Source organism: Sminthopsis crassicaudata, chromosome 2 (genome assembly GCF_048593235.1).
Source record: "Sminthopsis crassicaudata isolate SCR6 chromosome 2, ASM4859323v1, whole genome shotgun sequence".
Lineage (NCBI taxonomy): Eukaryota > Metazoa > Chordata > Mammalia > Dasyuromorphia > Dasyuridae > Sminthopsis > Sminthopsis crassicaudata.
The window spans coordinates 316,594,048-316,617,002 of record NC_133618.1 but is presented as its reverse complement, the minus strand read 5'-3'; the positions used below and the strand labels follow the sequence as shown (position 1 = coordinate 316,617,002).

The 22,955-nt window shown below is 37.7% G+C and overlaps 1 protein-coding gene across 8 annotated transcripts in view; it reads right to left on the bottom strand.

Annotated features, from left to right (window-relative positions):
- DPF3 (double PHD fingers 3) overlaps window positions 1-22,955 on the bottom strand; it is a 397,766-nt gene that overhangs the window by 185,502 nt on the left and 189,309 nt on the right. For all 8 annotated transcript variants that reach the window (XM_074290117.1, XM_074290119.1, XM_074290121.1 and 5 more), the window contains one exon: window positions 20,131-20,238. In XM_074290117.1, coding sequence (XP_074146218.1) covers window positions 20,131-20,238 — 108 coding nt within the window. The remainder of the gene's footprint in view (window positions 1-20,130; window positions 20,239-22,955) is intronic.

Below are 22,955 nucleotides of genomic sequence, written 5' to 3'. Positions count from 1 at the left end.
CACACACACACACACACACACACACACACACACACATGTTGCTACAAATATTTTTTGTAAATATAGGTCCTTTTTCTTTTTATTTACTGCCTTTGTGATACAGACCTAGTAGTGATACCACAGTCCTCTCAATGCAGTCTAAAATCCCCTTAGCTTTTTTGATCACTATATCACACAACTGATTTATATGAAGTTTACAATAAGTTAAAACTCCCAAGTCTTTTTCAAACCACTATCAAGTTAGACTTCCTCTATTTTGTACTTGTGACAATATTTCATTTTAAACTAAGTATGCCTGAGATTCCATGAATTTGGAGAACTCAATATAAAAATTCCCTGCACCCATGTTTAACTCTTGGTCTCTAATTTATAATCTTGCCTAGGTCATTAAAAGTAAATCAACTCACTTATAGTTATATAACTAATATATATTAAGAACAAGACTTGAATCTAAATCTTCCTGGGGCTCCTAACTTTTCCCTCTATCCAAAACACCATGCTACCTTTTTAAATTTATTTTTATTTAATTTTGTCTTAAGCAGCTAGGTGGCACAGTGGCCCTGCAATCAGGAAAACTCATCTTCCTGAATTTAAATCTGATCTCAGATACTTATTAGCTGTGTCACTTATTCTTATCTGCCTCAGTTTCCTCCTCTGTAACATGAGCTGGAGAAGGAAATGGCAAACCAGTATCTTTTCTAAGAAAACCTCAATGTCATGAAAATTAGGACATGACTAAAAAATGACAGAATAATGAATAGTTTTGTTTTACAAGAATTGCTCCAAAATTCTACCCTATCAATATATTTAGATCACACCTCTCATTTGGTGTTCTAATTATCCCTTTCAGCTCTGCATCATCTACAGATTTGACAAGCATACTATTTTCCCCCATGTCTTAGCACGATCCCCGGGGCACTTCACTCAAGACTTCTTTTCAAATTAGCATGAAACTGTGAGTGATTTTTGTTTGAGTCCAATCATTCAGCCCATTCCATATCCATATAAACACACCATCCTCTAGTCCTTATTTCTACATTAGATTCGCAAGAAGAGCTGTAACCTAAATTCATATATATTGGTATGAAATTCTCTCCTCTTTGATAGAGATCAATATTCCATGCCTATGTGAGGTAAAGACAGAGTTTGTAAAAGGAGTGATCAGTTCTTTCCAGTATCTTTGCTTCTACTGGCTTCCAATTTTAAGAGAAAAGGGACGTCAGGTGTGAAGGGAGGCAAAACTCTGGAAAGAAAAACTTAGATCATAACCTCATTCCCAGCTGCTAGGTCTCTCTTTCTTGGTTGAGTTAAGTTACCTCATCCCAATGGAAGAATTCCTTCACCGCATCTTGTCTGGTGTATATTCTCATATATTCTCAATCTATTCTTTGCTTTTGGCTATGTGTGTTTTTATAGAACTGGCACTTAGTAGAAAGACAAGTTTTGGATATACAGCTTGAGGTCCCCTATTCCCATTAAGAAATAGAAAAGAGAAGCTAAGTTTGAACCTAGAAATTATATTCACTAGACTTAATATTTAAGGAAGAAGATAGATATAATTCTAGCCTAGTACTCCCTCTCTCTGAGGTGAGCAGAGTCAAAGTCAGCCTGTGGCCCCCAGCCTCCTGTTTCTCCTCTGGCAGGAATTGGTTTGCTGAGGGTTTTTTGAGGCAATCGGGTTAAGTGATTTGCCAAGGGTCACACAGCTAGTCACTCTCTGAGGCTGGATTTGAACTGGAGTCCTCTTTACTCCAGGGCCAGTGTCACGAAGTGCCACCCAACTGCCCCACTGGCAGGAACTGAAGTCTCCCTTAAAGGAGGCTTAGGGAGGACATGCTGGAGATGTCTCTATTCCTGCCTCACAGTAAGACACCGTGACATTACATGCTATACAATATAAAATGGTTTTGTCAATGTTTCATTAAAATTTAGGTAAATTCTCTCCATGATATTCCCCCGATCTACCAACCTGTCCAAAAAAAAAAAAAAGGAAAGGTTAGTAATACATAATCTTTTCTCAGTGAAGACATGGAGATGCCTCATAATCACTACTTCCTTTTCTAACTAGTCACTAACCATACCTTGTTATAGAACCTGGTACACTATGGCTGTTACAATTCATTTCTTAGTGTCTATTATGTGGTTTCTGTGACCTTTCTTCTAATATATGAAAGTGTAAAAGAAGTGGTTCCCCACTCCCCATACCTCAATTATAGGCACAGAAAATCCAGAAGGTAATCTCAAAGTGTTAATGAGGTTTTGAAATGGTTGTAGAGGTGCACCTACCTCTGATCCCTTTATGAGGTGTGAATATCTCTCTGGTTGAGGCTGCAAAGCAACTACCCCCCTTCTCTGAGCAAACAAATTGGCCACATCTCTAAGTGCCTGTAACAGCTAAGCCCTGAAAGCTATCAGACCAATAGAAGATACTAGTTCCAGGAGAGAAGACAGAGACAGAGACAGACAGACAGACAGAGAAAGAGGCAGGGATAGACAGAGAGAAAGAGACGGGGAGAAAGAACGACAGAGAGATACAGAGAGAGGGGAGAGAGAGACAGAGAGAGACAGAGAGACAGAGACAGAGAGACAGAGACAGAGAGACAGAGAGAGACAGACAGAGAGACAGAGAAGAGTAAGAGTAAAAAAGAGAGGGAGGGAGGAAAGGAGGGAGAGAATTAGAGTCATTTGCAGGAGAAAATAGTTTTCAGTAAAAAGAAATCTTGACAGCAGAGAAGAGAATTACCTATGAAGACAAGCAGACCTTGGGAATCCAGCAGTGCAACCAACTCAATGGAGACACTACAACCAAAGACAACTGCCTAAGGACCCTCCAAAGAAGGAAATAATTTGCAGCCTCTGTGGAAACAGAGATTGTGAGTTACTCTTACCACATGGTGTGTCTCACTGTCACTATAACCTAAGTTTGAGCTCATTCTTCCCATGGAATCTGAGTGTATTTGTGGGGAAATGTGTCTCAGGTTTGTGTGGGGAATATTTTGTTCTGCCTTCTTGCTAAGTCATCTAAGTAAATATATTTGCTAAGCGTTCTTTGAGTCTATCGGCTGGTTGTTTCTGGGAAGCAGACTAATAGAGTCTCATAAGCTAGAGTAGCAAGAGTAAGTAAGAGTAGGGTCAACCCTAAAACTTGAAGCAGCAGCTACAGTTTGGGGAGCCCATCTTCAAGCAGCCCACAATCCTCTGTAAGAATATGTTTATTAAGTAGAATTTTGTAATTTTAAATACCATATTTGCTCTGGGGAATGTAAATGAATTTATATTACATTCTAGAAAATATACATGCCTACACATATTTACATAGAGATGTTAATAATTAAGGCTTTCTTCACTTATTAGACTTTTTGTATGTTGTAAGTTTATTTCTTTTTCCCTAGAGAATGAGTTAGCATTCCTACATAGAATCCCAAAGGAAAAACCATAAACCTACAGAAAGCCTTTGATCTTTTCTTGGAGAGAACAGACCAAAAGCATTGTCCTAATACTGACCAGGCCACTTAGAGGCAGAACTCCACTCCCCAAAACATGCATTCATATTAATTGATTATACATGTAGTATTAGTTGCTTTCTTTCTTTTGCTATAAGCCCTGGAACTAGCTGAAACATATCCACATTTCCCCAATTATAACTTGATAGGAAATATTTGGGCCCAAAAGGCCCCATAGCACCTGACATCATAGCTAAGACCTTCCACAATCCCCTCATTAGCCAATATTGAGTAAATAGATAACACCCTAATCCTATATTCTCATTCCCTCAACCAATTATTATCTTCAAAGATTCCAAATTCAAAGTAATAAAAAATGTTTTGCTTCCTACTAATCACCATCCTGTAACCCCTGAAAATGCCTTGAAAACCCTAACATAATTCAGAAATGGAACTTTTCCAGAACAAAAACAAAAGGCAGAAAAGCTAACTTTGAAGCTTATATACTTCTAACCCAATCTGGGTGCAGATGTGAAAACCTGAAGCATGCCCATCTCATTTCCAGCTGCTTATAAAGAATATCTATTAATAAATCCATTTCTGACACATAAAGTCCCTTACATGGACCTCCTCTTCTTTTTGCCTTCACTGCCAAATGTAGGAACTCATACAGAGAACCCTCAGCTGCAGTTAGGGGCCCTAATTTTTCTAACAATGCATTCTGGAATTTTTCCAGGAATCAAAATCAAGCTCACTGGCCTATGTTTTGAAAACTCTATTCTCTTCCCTGAAAATGTGGAAAATATTTGCCCTTCTCAAATCGTATGGTTTCTCCTGTTCTTCCTGCCTTTCCAGAAACTATTGACCCTAGCTTAGCAATCATAAAATAATAATAATGAAAATTCTAACAATAATAATATTTATTTATGTAGTGCTTCAAGGTTTATAACACATTTTACAAATATCAATTTATTGTATCCTCATAACAACCATTGGAAGTAGGCATTATTATTATACTCATTTTGTAGTTGAGGAAACTGAGGTAAAGGGCAAGTAGCATGGCCAAGGTCAAGCAAATATCTGGTATTAGAATCAGGCTTTGAACTCAGGCCTTTCTAACTATAGGTCACAGCTTTTGTCCATTTTCCATTATAATTTGTCCCATTCGTCATAAGTGACAGTCCTATACCTTTTTTGATCTTTCTCATTTCTCTAATATAGTTTTGTTTTGTTTTTTTAAGTTTTGTTGTCCTTAGTTTTCCTTACCAGAGTTCTAATCCTGTCTCTGTCAAAAGTTATTTGTGATCTCAAGTGGCTGTTCTGAGCATGACATTATTAGAAATAAATTAATAAAGTAAAATGCTAGGAAAGGCCAACTGCAATATGTTGTTGTTATTGTTCATTCATTTGCAGTCTTGTCTGATTCTCCGTGATCCCATTTGAGATCTGCTTGGCAAAGAACTACTCCAATTTGCCCTTTTCTTTTCTCTAGTTCATTGTAGATTAGGAAACTGAAGCAAAGAAAGTTAAGTGACTTGCCCAGGGTCACACAGCTAGTGTTTAAAACTGGATTTGAACTCAAGTCCTCCTGACTTCAGATCCTGTACTCTGCCCACTGTGCAGCTGTGTAAAGGAAGTCTAAATCACATTGTAAGAGGAATCTGAAGGAACCCAAAGATAATAAGCCTGACGAAAAGAAAATTCAGGGATAATAGGAAAGTCCTCCAAGGTATTTCATATCACTTCCCCTCATACTCTATAGTCATCTAAACTGACCTATTTGGTTTTCCTCATACATGATATTCTAATTGTCATCTATCACCATAACTTTACAAGGCTTCCCTAATCTTCAAATATTCTCCATCCCATACTTCCAACTCTTAAACAAGCAAGCAATAGTTATCTATTTATTAGCCACTTACCATGTGAGATATAAATAAAAAGAATTTTAAAATCCCTGCTTGCCAGTTTATATTCCAAAAGGGGAAATATGAACTTTCTGTGTGTCTTTTTGTCTCTATCTCTATTTCTGTCTGTTTTTGTCTGTTTCTCTCTGTGTGCCTGTCTCTGGCTTTTTGTTTCTCTCAGTGTGTATCTCTGGGTGTGTCTCTGTCCCTGTCTATCTCTTCTGTCTGTCTCTATCTCTGCCTCTGTCTCTCTCTCTTTCTGTCTCTCTATCTCTCACTGTGTGTGTCTCTGTTTCTCTGTGTATGAATCTGTCTGTCTTCTCTATCTCTGTCTCTTTCTGTCTCTGTCTCTATCTCTCTGTCTCTCATGTGTCTCCCTGTGTGTCTCTGTCTCTTTGTTTCTCTCTGTGTGTCTGTGTATTCCTCTCTGTCTCTGTCTTTTCTCTGTCTCTGTCTCTCTTTCTGTCTCTCTCACTGTCTCTCTGTGTGTGTCTCTCTCATCTGATGTTTCTGTTTCTGTTTTTCTCCGCCTCTTTATTTCTCTATCTCTGTATGTGTGTCTCTGTTTCTCTCCACATATACACACACATATATGTATGTATATGTAATATAAAGACGGCGTGAGGTGGCACAGTGAATAGAGTGATTGCTTGGAATCAGGAAGACCTAAGTCCAAATCTAATCTTACACTTTTATTAACTAGGTGACCCTGAGCAAGTCACTTAATATGTCTCTCTTAGTTTATGGATCTGTAAAATAAACTGAAGAAGGAAATGGCAAACCAGTCCAGTATCTCTGCAAGGAGAACCCCGAATAGAGTCATAAAGAGTTGGATACAACTAACAAATGACTAAACACCAACAATTGGTTGAGTGGGGGCAGGGATATCAGGAAGGAAGAAGGTAGCCATGGTCAAATCTGCACTTAAAGAAAATTATTTTGGCAAGTGTGTAGGATGGATTGGAATGCTGAGAGATTCAAAGTAAGAAAAACCCACTAGAAGCCATTGCAATACTCCAGAGGAGTATTATGGTAGCTGTGTGAGTATAGAGAAAGGGTCAGATGTGAGAGATATGAATATAGAAATGAAAATATTTAGATTTCCTGTATTTATTCAAGGACCCCTTTTGACACGAGTCAAATATCAGTATTAAGTCCATTATTAATATTATGAGTCAAGTTTCCTGATTCCCCCAGGTATTAATGCCCAAATTAGTTTATACTCACTTTGCATATATTGTATTTATCTGCATATCTCTTGTTCTCACCAGTGGAATATAAGCACTGTGAGGGCTGGGACCGGTTTCCCTTCATGACTTTGTATTTCCAACAGTTAAATGGCAGTGTCTGACACATAGAAGGTACTTAATAAATGTTTGTTGAATTTTCCATCAGTTACAGTGGAGTTTCTAACATCCTAGTCCCTGATTGCTACATGAGAAAGGAGAAATGGCCTTAAAAGAAACCCCCCAAAAAAGAAAAATAAGTCAAATAAGTGCTCATGAGGTCTGTCCTGGGTACCATACAATGTTGAGAGTCACAAATATAGAGCTGAAAGTAATCTTAGAATACAATCTTATAATTTTACAAATGAAGAACTGGGACAGCTGGTAGCATAGTGGATAAAGCACCGGTTCTAGAATCAGGAGCTTGGAGTTGAAATCTGCTCTCAACCACTTACTAGCTAAGTGACACTGGGCAATTCACAAAAAAAAAACATGATTGCCTCAAAAAAAAAAGAGAGAGAAAGAGAAATGAAGTAACTGATACCCTGCAAAATTGTCCAAAAGTGTGATAAAAGTGTAGTAAATGGGAACAGGAGCTGAACCTTTGTACTTCAAAGTTAGTACTCTTTCCACTGGATCCATTCTCAACATATTGGGGAAAAAAGGAAAAGATCTATTGGACCAGAAAAAAAGGCATGGCCATTGCTACTGACAAAAAAAAAATGGCAATTGAGAATCTCTCTAGCATCCAGATATCTACTTTCTCACCATAAGCGGCATCCTTGATAAAACAGCTTTCACAGAATAGGAACTTTCTAAATGTCAGTTGAATTGCTTTTACAATTATAATTTTTTTTACAATTTTTATAATCACAATTACAAATTTTGATTTTTTTTTTACAATTACAAATTACAAAGAATTTTTGATAAAATATTTTTTATCTTGTCCCATGAATTTATCCATGAGGACATATTCTTTGCAATTTATGCTTTTTGAGAATTGCATGGGCCACAGAGAGATTACTTGACTTGGTCATACAATTAGTATGTGTCAGAGGTAGGACTTGAAGGAAGTGCTAGAACTTCAAGAAACTTAGAGATCATCTAGTCCAATCTTCCTTTTCTCTTCAGAGGAAGACAGTGAGGTCCAGAGTGGTAGAATGATTTTGCCCGAATACGTGTAGAACTAAACTTTAAACTCAAGTCCTATAATTACAAATCCCATGCCTTAAATATAAAAGAAGTTTAATAAATTATTGTTGGTGTGAATTATGTATCTATATCATATCAAATATATAGATATGCATATATAAATCATAGTTACTTTAAAATGAAAGAGAATAAGTGACCACCTACAAAAAGATAATCATGTGAAGCTATCCACAAACCAGAGGGGAGCATCATAGAAAAAAGCTTTAGAGGTAAGAAATAGAATAATGTACAAAAGCAATATTGCAGTGGGACAGAATTATAAAACACTAAAAAGGAGGATATACATAAAAAATTCAGTAAACATCAAAAATTTGGCATAGAACTATGATAGGGGACTTCAGCTACTATCTAGACATCTGCTACATAGTTCTCTCTACTATCTATACCAATAGATAAATTCTTAACTTTCTTTAATGATTTTTTCATTCTTCAAAAGATGAAAGAAAAGGGGCAGCTAGATGGCAGAGTGGATAGAGTATCGGCCCTGGAGTCGAGAGGACCTGAGTTCATATTCAGACACTTAATGAATTCTAGCTGTGTGAACCTAGGAAAGTCATTTACCCCTAATTGTCTTGCCAGGAAAAAAAAAAGATGGAAGAAGAAAGTAAAGGAACTTCTATTCCAGATCTAACTGGTAAATAGGAACTGAATGGTAAATTGGAGAGGATGGGGAGGTAGAAACCATTGCATAAGAGAAGAAGGCAAAAAGTACATACTCTAACTTTGGGAAGAGGAGATTTCAAAGCAAACATTTCAAGAAAGGATCAGTGGAATTTCATAACTTAAATAAAACTGACTAAATAAGTGCAAACATTTGTCATAAAGAAAAAAAGGGAGCAGTGTAAAAGAGACCACTGTAGATGGGCAGACAACTAAGTGACCAACTTATTGGGAGAAAAAGGAAGATCAAAGAAGAGACAGTTGAGTTCCTTGAGTAAATGGTATGATCCTAAAAGGTATCAGACAAAAGGAAGCATTCAAATCTTCTTTTGCTTACTTTCTCTAACAAGAATACTTCTCATTTGGGGAAAGAGAGAACAAAAATGGTTAATAGTGAGTTAAAACCCAAGATGACTAAGGAGATGAGAAGAGAGCACCTGGCTGCCCTCAATGAGTTCAAGTCACAAGGTCCATATAAACTGTATCCTAGGGTGATGAAAATACTGACAGATGTGATTAATGAGATGCTGTCAGTGATCTTCACAAAATTGTGGAGAATGGGAAAGGTGCCAGAGAGCTGGAGACAGGAAATTATTGTCCCAGACTTTAAAAAAAGAAAGGAAAAAAAGGAATATGGGAAGCTTCAGACTATAGGTAAAATTCTAGATGAACTGACTAATTTGTGAACCATTAGAAAGGGAAGTAATCATCATTAATAACCTGCATGGCTTCACCAAGAACAGGTAACAGTAAACTAATTTCATTTCCTTTCTTGATAGTGTAACTAGACTAGTATGTCAAGGGAATATAGCAGATGTAGTGATCCTGGATGACAGCGACACTTTTGCCGAAATTTCTCATTTTAGTCTTTTAGGCAAGAGGACACATGGGTTTATGTGATAGAAGAGAGTCCAGGAGGATTCAGAATGGGTCAAATGAATGGACCTTTCTTGAAGTCCTTATGAAAAAACCTTTTTTTAAAAAATTAAGATATTTACCCACGAGTTTTTTTTTTTGTTTTTGTTTGTTTTTTCTGGGATACCTCTCGTCTCCATGATTTCCCAAGAATAACTATAGCTAAGCTACAGAAGGGTGTTTCCTATGGGATTTAGGATGTCTTATTAGTACCTCAAACTCAACAAGTACAAAATAAGGTTTATTTGATTTCCCCTATAAACCTGTTCTCCTTTCTTAACTTCATCATTTGTCAGTGGAAAAACTATACTCTCAATATTCCATATTCAAAACCTTATTGTTCCTTCTAGTTCTTCCCTCTCCCTCATGTTTCATATCCAATGAGTTACTAAAACCTATTATTTCTATTTCTGCAATGCCTTTCACATTTTCCCTCTCTACCCTAGTCTCATTGCCACCATTTTAGCATAGAACCTCATTACCAACCATCTGGTACAATAGTCTCCTTTCTCAGCTGCCTTAACTGTTAATAATAATCTCACTTTCTCCTCACTCCAAATCATCCTTCATACCACTACTAGATATCATCCCATTTTATAGATCTCTTTATGTCACTTCTTTACTTAAAACCCATCAGAAGCTTCCTACTGCCTACTTAAATTTAAATTCCTTAGCCTAGCTTTCAAAGCTCCCTGCAGTCTAGTGCTATACCATATACATTCAGTCCTTTCATATTACTGCTGTTCAGTTGTTTTTCAGTCATGTCTGACTCTTCATGACCCCATTTGGGGTTTTCTTAACAAAGAGACTGGAGCAGTTTGCTATTTCCTTCTCCAACCCATTTTACAGAAGAGGAAACTGAGGCAGACAGGATTAAGTGACTTGTCCAGGATCACACAGCTTGTAAGACCAAATTTGAATTCAGAAAGATGACTCTTTCCGACTCCAGGTCTGGAACTCCATATACACTGCCTCCTAGCTGCCCTTTTCATATTATCCCTCTCCAAATATCCAAGATTCCAGAGAAAATGAATTATATATATGTACTCTCTCCCCCACCAACACACCACTACCTCTATGGTAAACTCTATGCAATCAGGTAGCACATTGGATAAAGATAAAATGAAATGCTATTTCCTGCTCCCCTCAATTAGTGATGACCATTTTGCTAGCTCCTTTTCTGATGCCCATATTATCTTAACCCATCATTGTAATTGCCCATATACCAGTTCATCCTATTAGACTGTAAATTGTCTGACACCCTTTAGCATCATTCCATCACCCAAGGAACTGAACTATCCCCTTTTTTAATCTTTCTCTTGCCCCCAATAAGTTGGTCAAGGTAAGAGTTATTTCTTATATAATATTACAATTCCTCCAACATCTCATGGCAGCAGTATTTCAACATGAAGAAGCTAGGTGGAACAGCAGAGAGAGTTTTAGGCTTAGTGTCAGGAAGTTTAAATCCAGCTTCGGGGCCCTGGACAAGTCATTTAAAAATTCTATATAAATTGTATACTTTGTATCAAAGATGTATATAAATGTTAATAAAACTGTCTGCCTTAGTTTCTTCATCTCTAAAATAGGATAATAATAATAACACCTGACTTCCAGGGTTATTGTAATGATCAAATGAGATAATATTTGCAAAGTACTTAACTTGATAGAGAGATTACTATTTATATGTAAAATAAGTACAAACATAAAGATGATCTTTTTTGTTGAGTTGTTTTAGTCATGTCTGATTCCTCACAACCCCATTTGGGGTTTTCTTGGCAAAGATGATAGAGATTTGTCTTTTTCTTCTCTAGCCCATTTTACAGATGAGAAAACTGAGGCAAGCAGGCTAAAAACTTGCCCAGGGTCACACAGCTAGTTAAGTGTCTGAAACTGGATTTGAACTCAGGTTTTGCACAGATTCCAGACACAGCACCCTATTCACTGTGCTATCTAGCTGACCCTTAGAGATGATTAGCCAATGAATTAATTCAGATATTTGCCCACTGCTCTCTAGCCCCTGCTACCAGACAGGAATATAGGAAGGAAGAGGTTCAAAAACAATTGCAGCAACAATTGTTCAAAATTCAGGTGCGATAATAATTGTATAAATATATATACACATATATTGGATTCAATATATATTTCTACCTTGTACTTATCATCTAGGGGAAGGCATGGGGGAAGAGGGGAAAATTGGAACACAGGGTTTTGCAAGGATTAATGTTGAAGAATTGTCCATGTGTGTGTTTTGAAAAATAAAAAGCTTTAATAAAAAAAAATTCAGGTTCAAAAAACAAATAGGGAAAGAGCAACATCCCCACCGATCACAGAAGCATTGTTAGACTTCCTCCTCCCTTGGCTTATGTGGATCTGCCAACAAACTCCAAGATGTTGCTCTTGTTTCTTATTCTCCCCCTTGGTGTTATTTGGAACTATTGGTTCCCTTTACAGTAATTGACTTGCCCTTCTGGGTAGGAAGGGAGCTCCAAGGGGAAGAGGAAGTCAATGAGAAATCATCATAATCTTAGAACTCAGTCACTGATTAGCTAAATGACCTTAGGTTATTTTCTCTTCTATAAACTTCAGTTTACTCATTTTCAATGAGACAATCCAATTTCATGACATCTCTGGTTCCATCTAGTTGTAAAATACTAAGAATCTAAATATCCCTTTATTTATTTATAGGATAAGGGGTCTAGAAGAGCTTAATTAGTAACTTCTCAGAATCCCTTATTTCTTCAAGATTTCTTTCCATGAGACTTTTCTTACTTCCCCCAGGTACTAGAACCCTCCCTCCTAAAAATTACTTTGTATTTACTTCTGTTCCCTCCAGTAGAACACAAGCTCCCTGAAGGCAGGAATCGCTTCCCTTTTGCCACCATAAATACTTGTAAATGACATTCAGTTGCTTTCCCCCTTCCTGAATCCTTTTACAGAAGTGATATACACTTGAGGGTTCCCAAGGGCCTCAATAAGGTCAATGAAACAGCTGAGAGGGCCACAAATTTTATATGCACGTGCCTCTATCGACTATGTGGTCTATGTAGACAATTTCTAACCTAAAGTACTTTTATTGCTACCACAAAGGCAGTTACTTAATGATTTTCTTTAATCCTCCTATATATTTCTATCTCATCCATCCTATTGGAATTCCATAAACCAGAAAGATGTTAAAGTATGAGACAGGAAAAAAAAAAGAGCCAGAGTCCCATAAGAAGTAATCATCAGACCACAAATGAATGACCCTTCAGTCACACAGCTTTAAATATATCCAAACTCCTGGATTTAGCCTATGCTAACCTGACAGACACTTCAGTGACAGGATCCATCATTGTTTTATTGTCTTTTCATTTCTGATGAAGTACATACAGTGACATGAGGAATGATGGGACAGTGACAGAGAAACACAAAGGGGATGAGAGAGGGCTGAGCAATAAAATGGGAACATTTATCTCTTTACAAATATCAACAATTTTCTCTAATGCAATTAGAGGGCTAAATTAGGATTAGCCAAACAATATTAGATCATGTCTCTGGAGGGCATTTAAATAATTAACCCTGGTGTCATTGCACCAGAGATTTATGGGGAGCAAAATTCCAGACCTCCCTTCAGAGAAGACTTGAGGGGCTAAAGGAGATTTTCTTCTCCTCCCCAATCCATCCCCATTGGCTGTGCATAACATCTAGCAATTTGAGTTATTTTCCTAGAAGGAAAGACCCCCATGCAAAAATTGGAGTTAGTTCAAAAGAATTCTAAGTATAGTTGAGAGAACAGAGATAGACATAAATACAGAAAAGGGAGCACTTGAGGCCCAAAATAGTACTAAAGAGCATGAATCCAGAAAGTAGAGAAAAAGAGCTTACTATGGATTCTAGAGAGCTAGCTCTGGCAAATGAGAGATGGACTACAAAGAATGGGAATGCACAGGGAAGGAAGATTTAGCAGTATCAGAAGAATAAGTAACCTTGACCACATTAGTTCTCCATTGTCTCACTACCATCTGTATTCTATGTTTGTGTCCACTCTTCCCATAAGCCCTATGTATGGTAGTGGGAACGTGTGTTCAGAATAATGAGAAAGGAGAACTTCTGTTCTTACTATGCCATCTTAATTAATGCCTTTGATAAGGACTAATTATGTTTTAAATGATTATTAAGTTGAATCACACCAGTGGAGAGTCTATAGTTTTAGGAGTGGATACCCACAGTATATCCCCTTAACCTCAAAGTCATCTCCCAGAGGACCCAACCTGCAAAACTTTGAATATCATATTACAAATTAGGGATGTGTGGGAAGATCTCAGGGATGGCATGAAGATTGTGACAAAAGAAATTCCTAGGCAGGAAGGGGATACATTCTCATAGTTACATCTGGGCTTTTATTCCTTTCCTATATTCAATCATCACAGACAATTAAGTAAAAAAAAAAAATTAAAAACAACAGAAGACAGAATTATTGCATTGAAGAACATAGGAATTTTATCCTAAAATCCATAATCTGGGCCAATGTATAACAGTTTATTGGGCTAACTAGCTTCCATCTAATTAACCTTTGGCCCTGTTGCTTCAGAAGACCCAAAGCATCTTCTTCTAGACATTATTCCAAACCTCCCCTGAGTCATTTCTACTTTCAAGTTGGTACCCCTTCTGGCCCTTCCTCCCAAATTCCAGGGTCAGTGTGCTTCCAAGGGAAATCAATCTTCCACATTAGCTAGTTTCCAGCTGGACTTAATGAGTCCTAGCCTATCCTCCCTCCAGGGAATCCACTCTCAAACTTACAATGTCGCATGCTCCACACATGCACACATATTTTTATATATACATATATATGTATGTATGTATGTATATAATATGTGTGTATACACATATAGATAGATAGATAGATAGATAGATAGATAGATAGATAGATAGATAGATAGATAGTTGTAATTACATATAATTCCCACCAAGACTATCAGAAAAGTCATGTCACAATGAGGATTCATGAGTAAAAATCCATAGTCTTGAGGCCATAAGAGGCAATGTTATGTAGCAGCTAAGGTGCTGGCTTGGAATCAGGAAAAACTGAATTTCAATACCACCTTTGATACGTATTTGCTATTTGACTCTGGACAAATTACTTAATTACTTATGCCTCAGTTTCCTCATCTACAAAACTAGGGTTTGGATTCAATGACTTTTAAGGTCCCCTAAAGCTATAAATCTGTAATTCAATGATCCCAAAAACAAATATGTGGAGTCACAAGAGTCCCAAAGTTAGAAACACCCCAAAAGCCATCTAATCTAGAAATGTCAAACATGAGACCTCACCCCAAGTGTAGCCAAATCCAGATTAAAGTGTAATTGGGAAATATTTAATAAAATAAATTTTAAAATACAATATAGAACATAACCCATGTTAATTTGTGGTTTTCTAAGTCTATTTGCTTCCTGCAGGACACCCTAGTTTCTAGTTTAGTTTGACTCTACAGATGGTTTAACCCATAGCCTTCTCAAGAATACTATTTATAGAACCCCTACTATCTACCAACACTTAGACAAGATAATTTTTTTTTACTTGTTTGCTTTCAAATCTATTTAAAGATACTTGGAGATATTTACTTTCTCTTTCCTTTTTTTAATTTCATAGGGCTAGAAGTGTGACTTGAATGCTTATCACTAAGTAGAGAAAGGTTTTCAACTCTGCCTTCCAGGTATTGTGGGACAAGATTCCCTCACCCACCTCTGCTTATTTAGAGGCAGGCACTGATCCTGAGAGCAAGAAAAGGGAAACAGCTCTGAGAGCAAGTTAGAGATGGAAGGGGAAAAGAAAAAAGAAAAAAAAATTTCTGCCTGAAGAAACTAAGAAAATGGTTTGTCCAGTTCTACACCTTGTTGTTCATTTCAATACCTTCTTGTCCACACACACACATACAAATTGTTGTTCATTCATTTCAGTGTCTGTTTCCATGATCCCATTTGGGTTTTCATGGCAAAAATACCAAAAAGATTGGCCCTTCTTTGTTTTCATCTGAAGAAACTGAAGTGAACATAAGACTATGAGATTATAATAAGTGTTGAGGCTGAATTTAAATTCAGGTCTTCCTTCCTCCAGCCATAGTGCTCTATACATTGTACCCCTCACTGCCCCATTCACACAAATAAAACACCTCTTTCTCAATATCCTCTTCACACTTTGATTTGATTTTGACCCTGCTTTCACTCTAAATATTACTTTCACCTTTGACCTTTCAGCTTTATTACCCATATTCTATATTTTCAGTTTCAGTTTACCATACCATTACATCTGGTCTACACATACTCAAAAACTTCCAGGTTGTGTCACCCTTCCCAACCCTCCCCAACTGGAAGAATTTATACTAAGTGTCATGAGAAGAGCTCAGCTAGAGTTCATGACAAGTCCTAATGCTAGCCCTGGTCCCCCTGAAATGCCTTCATCTCCACCTCCTGGCTTTCCTAGCTTCCTCCAACTCCCAACTAGAATTCTACCTTCTTCAAGGTTTTCCCGATCCGTCTCAGTTCCAGTACCTCCCTTCTGTTGACCATCTCCAAACTATCCCATCTATATCTTGTTTGTACATAGCTGTTGGCATGTTGTCTCCCCCATTAGTTAGATCTTTTGAGACAATGATTTTGTCTTTCTTTATATTCTTAGTCCTTTACACAGTACTTGGAATACATATCGTAGGTATCTACCCTCAGTTTTCCTGAATACAAAATGGGAATAATACTAGAACCTACTTGACAGGGTTGTTGTGAGGATCAAATAAAATAATATTTATAAAACATTTAGCACAATGTCTGGATCATAGTAAGTGCAATATAGTAACTGTTAGCTGTTTTTATTATTTTTCTTATACATTGACAAAATCTTGACAATTCTATCTCTAAACATCTCTTCTGTCCATATCCTCCTTTCTACTCATATCACAGAAAGCAAATTCAGGCTCCTATCACCTCTGGCCTGTACTATTGCAATAGCATCCTAATTGGTTTCTTTCCACTATTATCCATCCTCCACATAGTGGCGAATTCACATCCTAAAGCACAAATCTGAATATGTTACTTTCTCTGTTCAAAAAACTCCAAGACTTTTCTACTACCTCTAGGATAAAATACAAACTCTTTTGTTTGAAATTGACAGCCCTTCACAGTCTGGCTCTAGGTTACTTCTTCAAACATATTCCAGACAAACTGGACAATTTTCTATTCCTGAAGGACAAAATTCTAAAACCCCCACCATGTCTTTGCATAAATTATCCCCTGTGCCTAGAATGAACTCCTCTTCATCTCTGACTCTAAAAAGCTTTTACTTCCTTCAAAACTCAGAACAAATGATACCTCTTTTACTGACACTCCCAACAATCTATGAGCCAAATTCAAATTCATGATGACAACTAGATGGCACAGTAGATAGAATACTAGCCCTAACTTGGCTCTTTCCAATGTGATTCAAAGCAATTCCAATAGATTTGTCATGGAAAGAGCCATCCTCATCCATCAAGACAACAATGGAGACTGAATGTGGATCAAAGCATAGAATTTTCACCTTTTTTGTGTTTTTTTTTCTTTCTTGTGTTTTTTTCTCTTTTGATCTGATTTTTCTTGCTTAGCATGACAAATATGGAAATATGTTTAGAAGAATTGCACAAGTTTAACCTATATCAGATTGTTTGCTATCTAGAGAAGGGGGGAAGAGAAGAAGAAGGGAGAAAAATTTGGAATATGGGATTTTGGAAAGGCGAATGTTGAAAACTATCTTTGAATATGTTTTGAAAAATAGCTATTTTTTTTATTAAAAGAAAGAATGTTAGTACTAGAGTGAGTACTGAATTCAAATCTGACCTCAGATACTTAGTAACTGTAGAAAATCACTTAGCTCTGTTTGCTTCAATTTCCTCATCTGTACAAGCTGGAGAAAGAAATGGCAAATCACTCCAATATCTTTGCCAAGAAAACCCCAAATGAGGTCTTAAACAGCCTGATACAAGTGAACAACAAGCACTAAAATTCACCTGCATTTATTCTTATAGATTTTTATTTATATGTGTACGTTGGTTCTCTCCCAGTATAATGTAAACTTCTTAAGGATGGGGACTGTTTTATTTATATCTTTCTATCTCCAGTGCTTAGTACAATGCCTGATACACAAACTTTGTAGGTGCTTAATAAATGCTTATTAATTTATTGGTGCCAGGAAAGCTTGAGGTTGAAAACACCACCGAGAAAAGTTGATATTATCAAAATGCTGCCATCAAAGGAGCAGGAGCTTCCCCAAAGGAGGAGGAACATAGAGGATGCAGAAAACAACCTGGTCTCAGACAATTAATTCTCTTATCATTAAAAGAATAAAGTTGAGGATTTTATGGTAAAATTAAGTTTAAAATACTTTATTTATTTACAAAACAACAGAAGTCAGGGAGCCCTATTCCAGGGTGCAGCAGGAGGAGTTGTATGTGGTTTTTGTGTTGTTTTCTTTTGTTTGTTTTCAGTGAATGATATGGATCAGTCTAATAGCAGAACCACCTAAGCAGTTTCTCAAACTGTTCCACAAACCACCAGGGGTCACTGTGAACCTTACAAGTGGTCCACAACAGGACTGCCCTCCCCATCACCTCCTTACCCAGTCAGAAGGGATCAGAAAACTTGTGAAGGTGTCCCTCCAAATGAAAAGCCAACCATTTATTTAAACCTTGGCAAGAGCATTATTTGAACTGGCAGTGCCCAGTGACAGGACTTTATGTGTCACCTACTTTGAACTAATAAGTTTTCTATGAATAGTTTTTTTAGTGACTTGGAAAGTGTCTTTTTGCCTTTTGCACACTCAGTGGAATGGTCACTGAAGGCTTATTACCTGTAAGTGATTTTAAGACTCTGATCCCTGTGCATCCTACCCTCACCCCAAGACATTTTTATACAAGTGAACTCTACCTAAGGGAAGCTTTATACAGCTTTGATCAGTGGAACCCAGGGGTATACATATTAAGAAAAATAGCCAGTGGGAGCACTGAAGAGGGAAAAACAGCTTGAGGGGTGAAAGTGAAAAGGGGAGTGGAAATTAAGGGGGGAAAAGGTGTGGTTGTCCTGTGGCCAAGCTATCCCACTCGTGCAACACAAGTGGTGATGAAAGAAAATGGAAAAACTAAATTGCTTATTTTTTATAATAACCTCAAGCTTTTTGCTTTTTTACCACTTCCTGGTGATATTTCCCAACTCTCTCCCTATCCATAGCTACACACACACACACACACACACACACACACACACACACACATGCTTTTTTCTGTCCTGCCATGGCAGCTGGCAGCTGAGTCTTTTCAAAGTTCTCTTCACTTGGTTCTTAGACTATCAGATGAACTTTCCAAAATTTCAGGCAATTTGCTCTGATTTGCTAAACCCTAGAGACTTCTCTGAAAAGGGCCAAAGTAGTAAGAGTTGACAGTCAAATAATAAGATGAACAATAGGAAGCCATGGTTTAAATCAACCAATTCATCTTAGATATTACTAGGTAGTTCTGTTACCTTCCTATGGGTATCTCCATTTCTGTTTCATATCTTGGGATTTGTTTATTTGTGAACTGGCCCCCTTCCTCTGGGAAGCTTCAGCAGCAGTCCTCAGAGAAAAGCAGAGTGAGTGATTGTGTGTGTGTGTGTGTGTGTGTGTGTGTGTGTGTGTGTGTGTGTGTGTGGTTTCCACCTTAGAAACAGATAACCTAGAATTCAGCCAATTTAATAGAGGTTGCAAGCAAGGGGAAAGACATGCTACTCTCTGACCTAGCTGCAATTTCAGATGTGTCCTGACAGATTTGCTTGGGGTCTGCTCCCACCCTGTTTCTTCCTATTAGTTTAATGGTAAACAGAACCAGGAATATGGAAAAGGCAATGAAAGAAGAAAGGATAAAAAGGAAGAGAGAGAGAGAGAGAGAGAGAGAGAGAGAGAGAGAGAGAGAGAGAGAGGAAAAGAAAGAAGGAAAAGGGTGGGGAAAGGGAAGAAAGAGAGAGTAAGACAGAGACAAAAGAGATAGAGGAGGAAGACAACAAGGAGGATGAGGAAAAGAAGAAAAAATCAGATCAAAAAGGGGGAAAATGAGAATAAAAAAAACATAACTTTAAGTTCTATGATTCTAAATTTCAAAGTAGATACCATCTTCATTTGATAAAGATACCAGAAGTATCACCAGACTCTCCCAAGTATAACCAGAACTGGATTAAAATGCAATTGGGTAATAGAAGAAGAAAAGAGGAAGAAGAAAAAGAAAAAGAAAAAAAGGAGAAGGAGAAGGAAGAGGAGGAGAAAGAGGAGGAGGAGAAGGAGAGAGGAAGAGTTAGAGAGGGGAGGGGAAGAGAAGAAACTGAAAAGGACTATTTCATTAAAAACTCAAATGTAGGGGCAGTTAGATGGTGCAGTAAGTAGGGCACAAGTCCTGAAATCAGAAGGACTTGAATTCAAATGTGCCTTCAAACACTTGTGACCCTAGGCAAGTCACTTAACCCCAATTGTCTCACACACCAAAAAAGCCCACGTGTGCTTATCCACATGAGCAAACGTATATATACTCCTGTATATCCTGTATATCCACACTTAATTAGGTCGCCTGGTCATTTGGTCATTCTTTGTTCCACTGATGGAGAAACCAGTTCCTGCAGCAGCAGAGAACAAAGGCAGGAGAGGGCCCGAGAAAGCAGCGGCTCTCCCTTCCCCTAAATGCTCCCCCCTTCCTCCATCCCCTGCCCCAGCCGTCCAGATGAGCTCTTAATGCTACTGACCAGGCTTTATCTCCAGCAGCCTCAGCTTGGGATCTTCAGGCGGGTGCAGTCGCCTCTTCTTGCGCCAGCAGCGGGCGGGGTATGTGTACAGCTGCCCTGGAGCTAAGCCTGAGAATGAAACAAGACAAAGTGTGAAATGAAGTCATTGAATGCCAGATCGAGAAGGAATCTTAGGAATCATTTACAGAGGAGAAAAGTGAAATTCATAAAGGGGAAGATAACTTACCCAGAGAAACAATTATTTTTGGCAGAGATAAGACTTGAATAGTTTCTCCCGACTCTTAGTCCTGTGCTTTCTAATGCTACTCTACCATACAGTTCCAGCATAGGTAATACATATTTGAGCTGAGAGGAACCTCATACAGCCCCAAGCTCTCTTCTAGGTGAAGAAACATTTGCAGGATCCAACGCCCTCTTTCTGCTTTTTGGGCTTCCCAGTCTGCTCTCCTTGCCCTGGAGAAAATGCCAATCTGGGAATGACCTTAATGTACAGAAAACGTCAGTGTTCCAAAAGCACTAGTTGCATTCAGTTTCCCTAAGAGTTTCTCTTTTATGCCAATGTATCTGTGTGTCTGAGTAATATGTGGAGGAATCTAGATGAGGGTTCTTCTTATTTTTCATGGTTATAGTCACCTCTATAGTTTGGTGTCTGGCCAGATGTGTAGGCCATCTCAAAGCAACAGAATAAACAAACGTTTCATCCCCTGCTTTGCTAGAATTGCAACAATGCTATATAGAAACCATCTGACACTTAGTAGCTCCATCTGTTTAACTGTGCCTCCATTATTCCTATGAAAATTGGAAAAGTTGTTAGGGGCGTTTGGAGGAGAAGGGAAGGAAACAAGCATGTATTAAGCACCTACTATGTGCTAAACATGTTTCACATGCTTTTCAATTAGTATCTTGTTCAATCCTTGAAACAACCCTGAGTGGAAAGGCTGTTATTATTTCTGCTTTATAGTTGAGAAAACTGTAGCAGGCAGAAGTGAAATGATTGGGCCATAATCATAGAGCTAACCAGGATCTGAAGTAAAATTTGAACTCAGGTTTATCTGACTTCAGGCTCAGCACTCTGCTGCACCACCCAACTGGAAAGGATCTGTGGTTTCAGAGGTGTGGGGTATAAAATTTAAATGGAAATAGAAGCCATTAAACCTTACCTAAGAATCCCTGCCTGGAAAACCACACATTAACATCTACCTGTGTTAAATTGTATTTTTATTTATTTTGTTAAATATTGCCCAATTACATTTTAATTTAGTTCTGGCTACACTTGGAAGTGCTTCCAGAGCTTGACATCTCAACCAAATGAAAGTGATGCCTGTTTTGTAACTTAGAATCTTAAAATTCACAGCTATATTTTTCTTTCTAATTTTTTTTCCTTTTTGATCCAATTTTTTGTGCGGTTTGATAAGTGTGGAAATATGTTTACAAAAATTGCACATATTTAACCTATATTGGGTTACTTGCTATCTAGGGGAAAGGGGAGAGGGGAAGAGAGAGAAAAAATTTGGGTTTTGCAAGGGTGAATTTTAAAAATTATCTTTGCATGTATTTTGAAAATAAAAAGCTATTATTATTTTTTTAAAGAATTTAAAGCTAGCAGGAATCTTATCTGCTTCCAAGTCTTAGGAAGTTACAGTCTCAGAATGTCCCACATTCTTATGTACTACAGTCTTAGAATGTTACAGCTGGCACATAGAAAGATTAAATAACTTTTCCAGGCTTGAACAGCCACCATGTGTCAGAAGAGGAACTTGAACCCAGACCATCCTGATTCCAAGACTTGTCTCCCCAATCTGTCCAGATGGGGATCATAACTCCGAAGTAAAAGTAAATAACCCTTCTATTTCTTACCACAATCAGGTGACACAGAGTGGAGTCAAAAAGACTCATATTTCTGAGTTCAAATCTGGCCTCAGAGACTTACTGTGTGACCCTGGGCAAGTCACTTTACCCTGTTTGCCTCAATTTCCCCATTTGTAAAATGAGCTGAAGAAGGAAATGGTAAATTATTCTAGTATCTCTGCCAAGGAAACCCCAAATGGGGTCATGGAGAATCAGACATGACTAAAATAACTGAATGATAAAACTTCCTATCACTCAGAGATGTGGCGTTATAAACTGTGAGGGGTCTCAGAAGAGACTTGTTAAAAGTGCCATCAATCAGGGATCACCAATACTCTCCCAGTCTAAAAATTGTGATCAGTTTTTGAAAATCAAATAGTTTAGATTTTGTTATTTCTCTTTTGTTCCATATGATTTAATGGAAAAAAAAAAACAAGCAACAACAACAACAACATTGGGGTCATCACAAACTTGAATTAAGGTTTGTAATTTCAGAGACTTTAAGGTATTTTATTTTGTTACAACAGGCCCTGTCCCTTAGCATAATGGTCCTGAAGACAATTCCTATTTCCCAGTCAGGAAACACTGAACCCCAAAAACAAAAGTGGTAAGTTCACATAAAATGAAACTGAAGAGAGTCAGTAAAACAAAGGACTTTAGCACACTCACATTCCCCAAGATCAGCTGTGGTCAAAGCTCTTAAATGTTGTTCACATTCATACACACATTTTTAAGGAAATGTGACTAGGGACAGGCTTGGGCAGAGTTTGCGATAAAAATCACTCCTTAGAGTCAGCAGATGGTCTGGATGCATTTGTCTACAGCAATGTTGGTTCCAGAGCTAAAAGGCCAAAAACAAGTCACAGGGATATGTATGCTGGTAAATAAGTGGGAACCACATGCTGTCAAGCACGTCCAAGGTCTGGAAACATAGATAAGCAATGGAGGAGTATGAATACCCAGAGGATAAATATAAA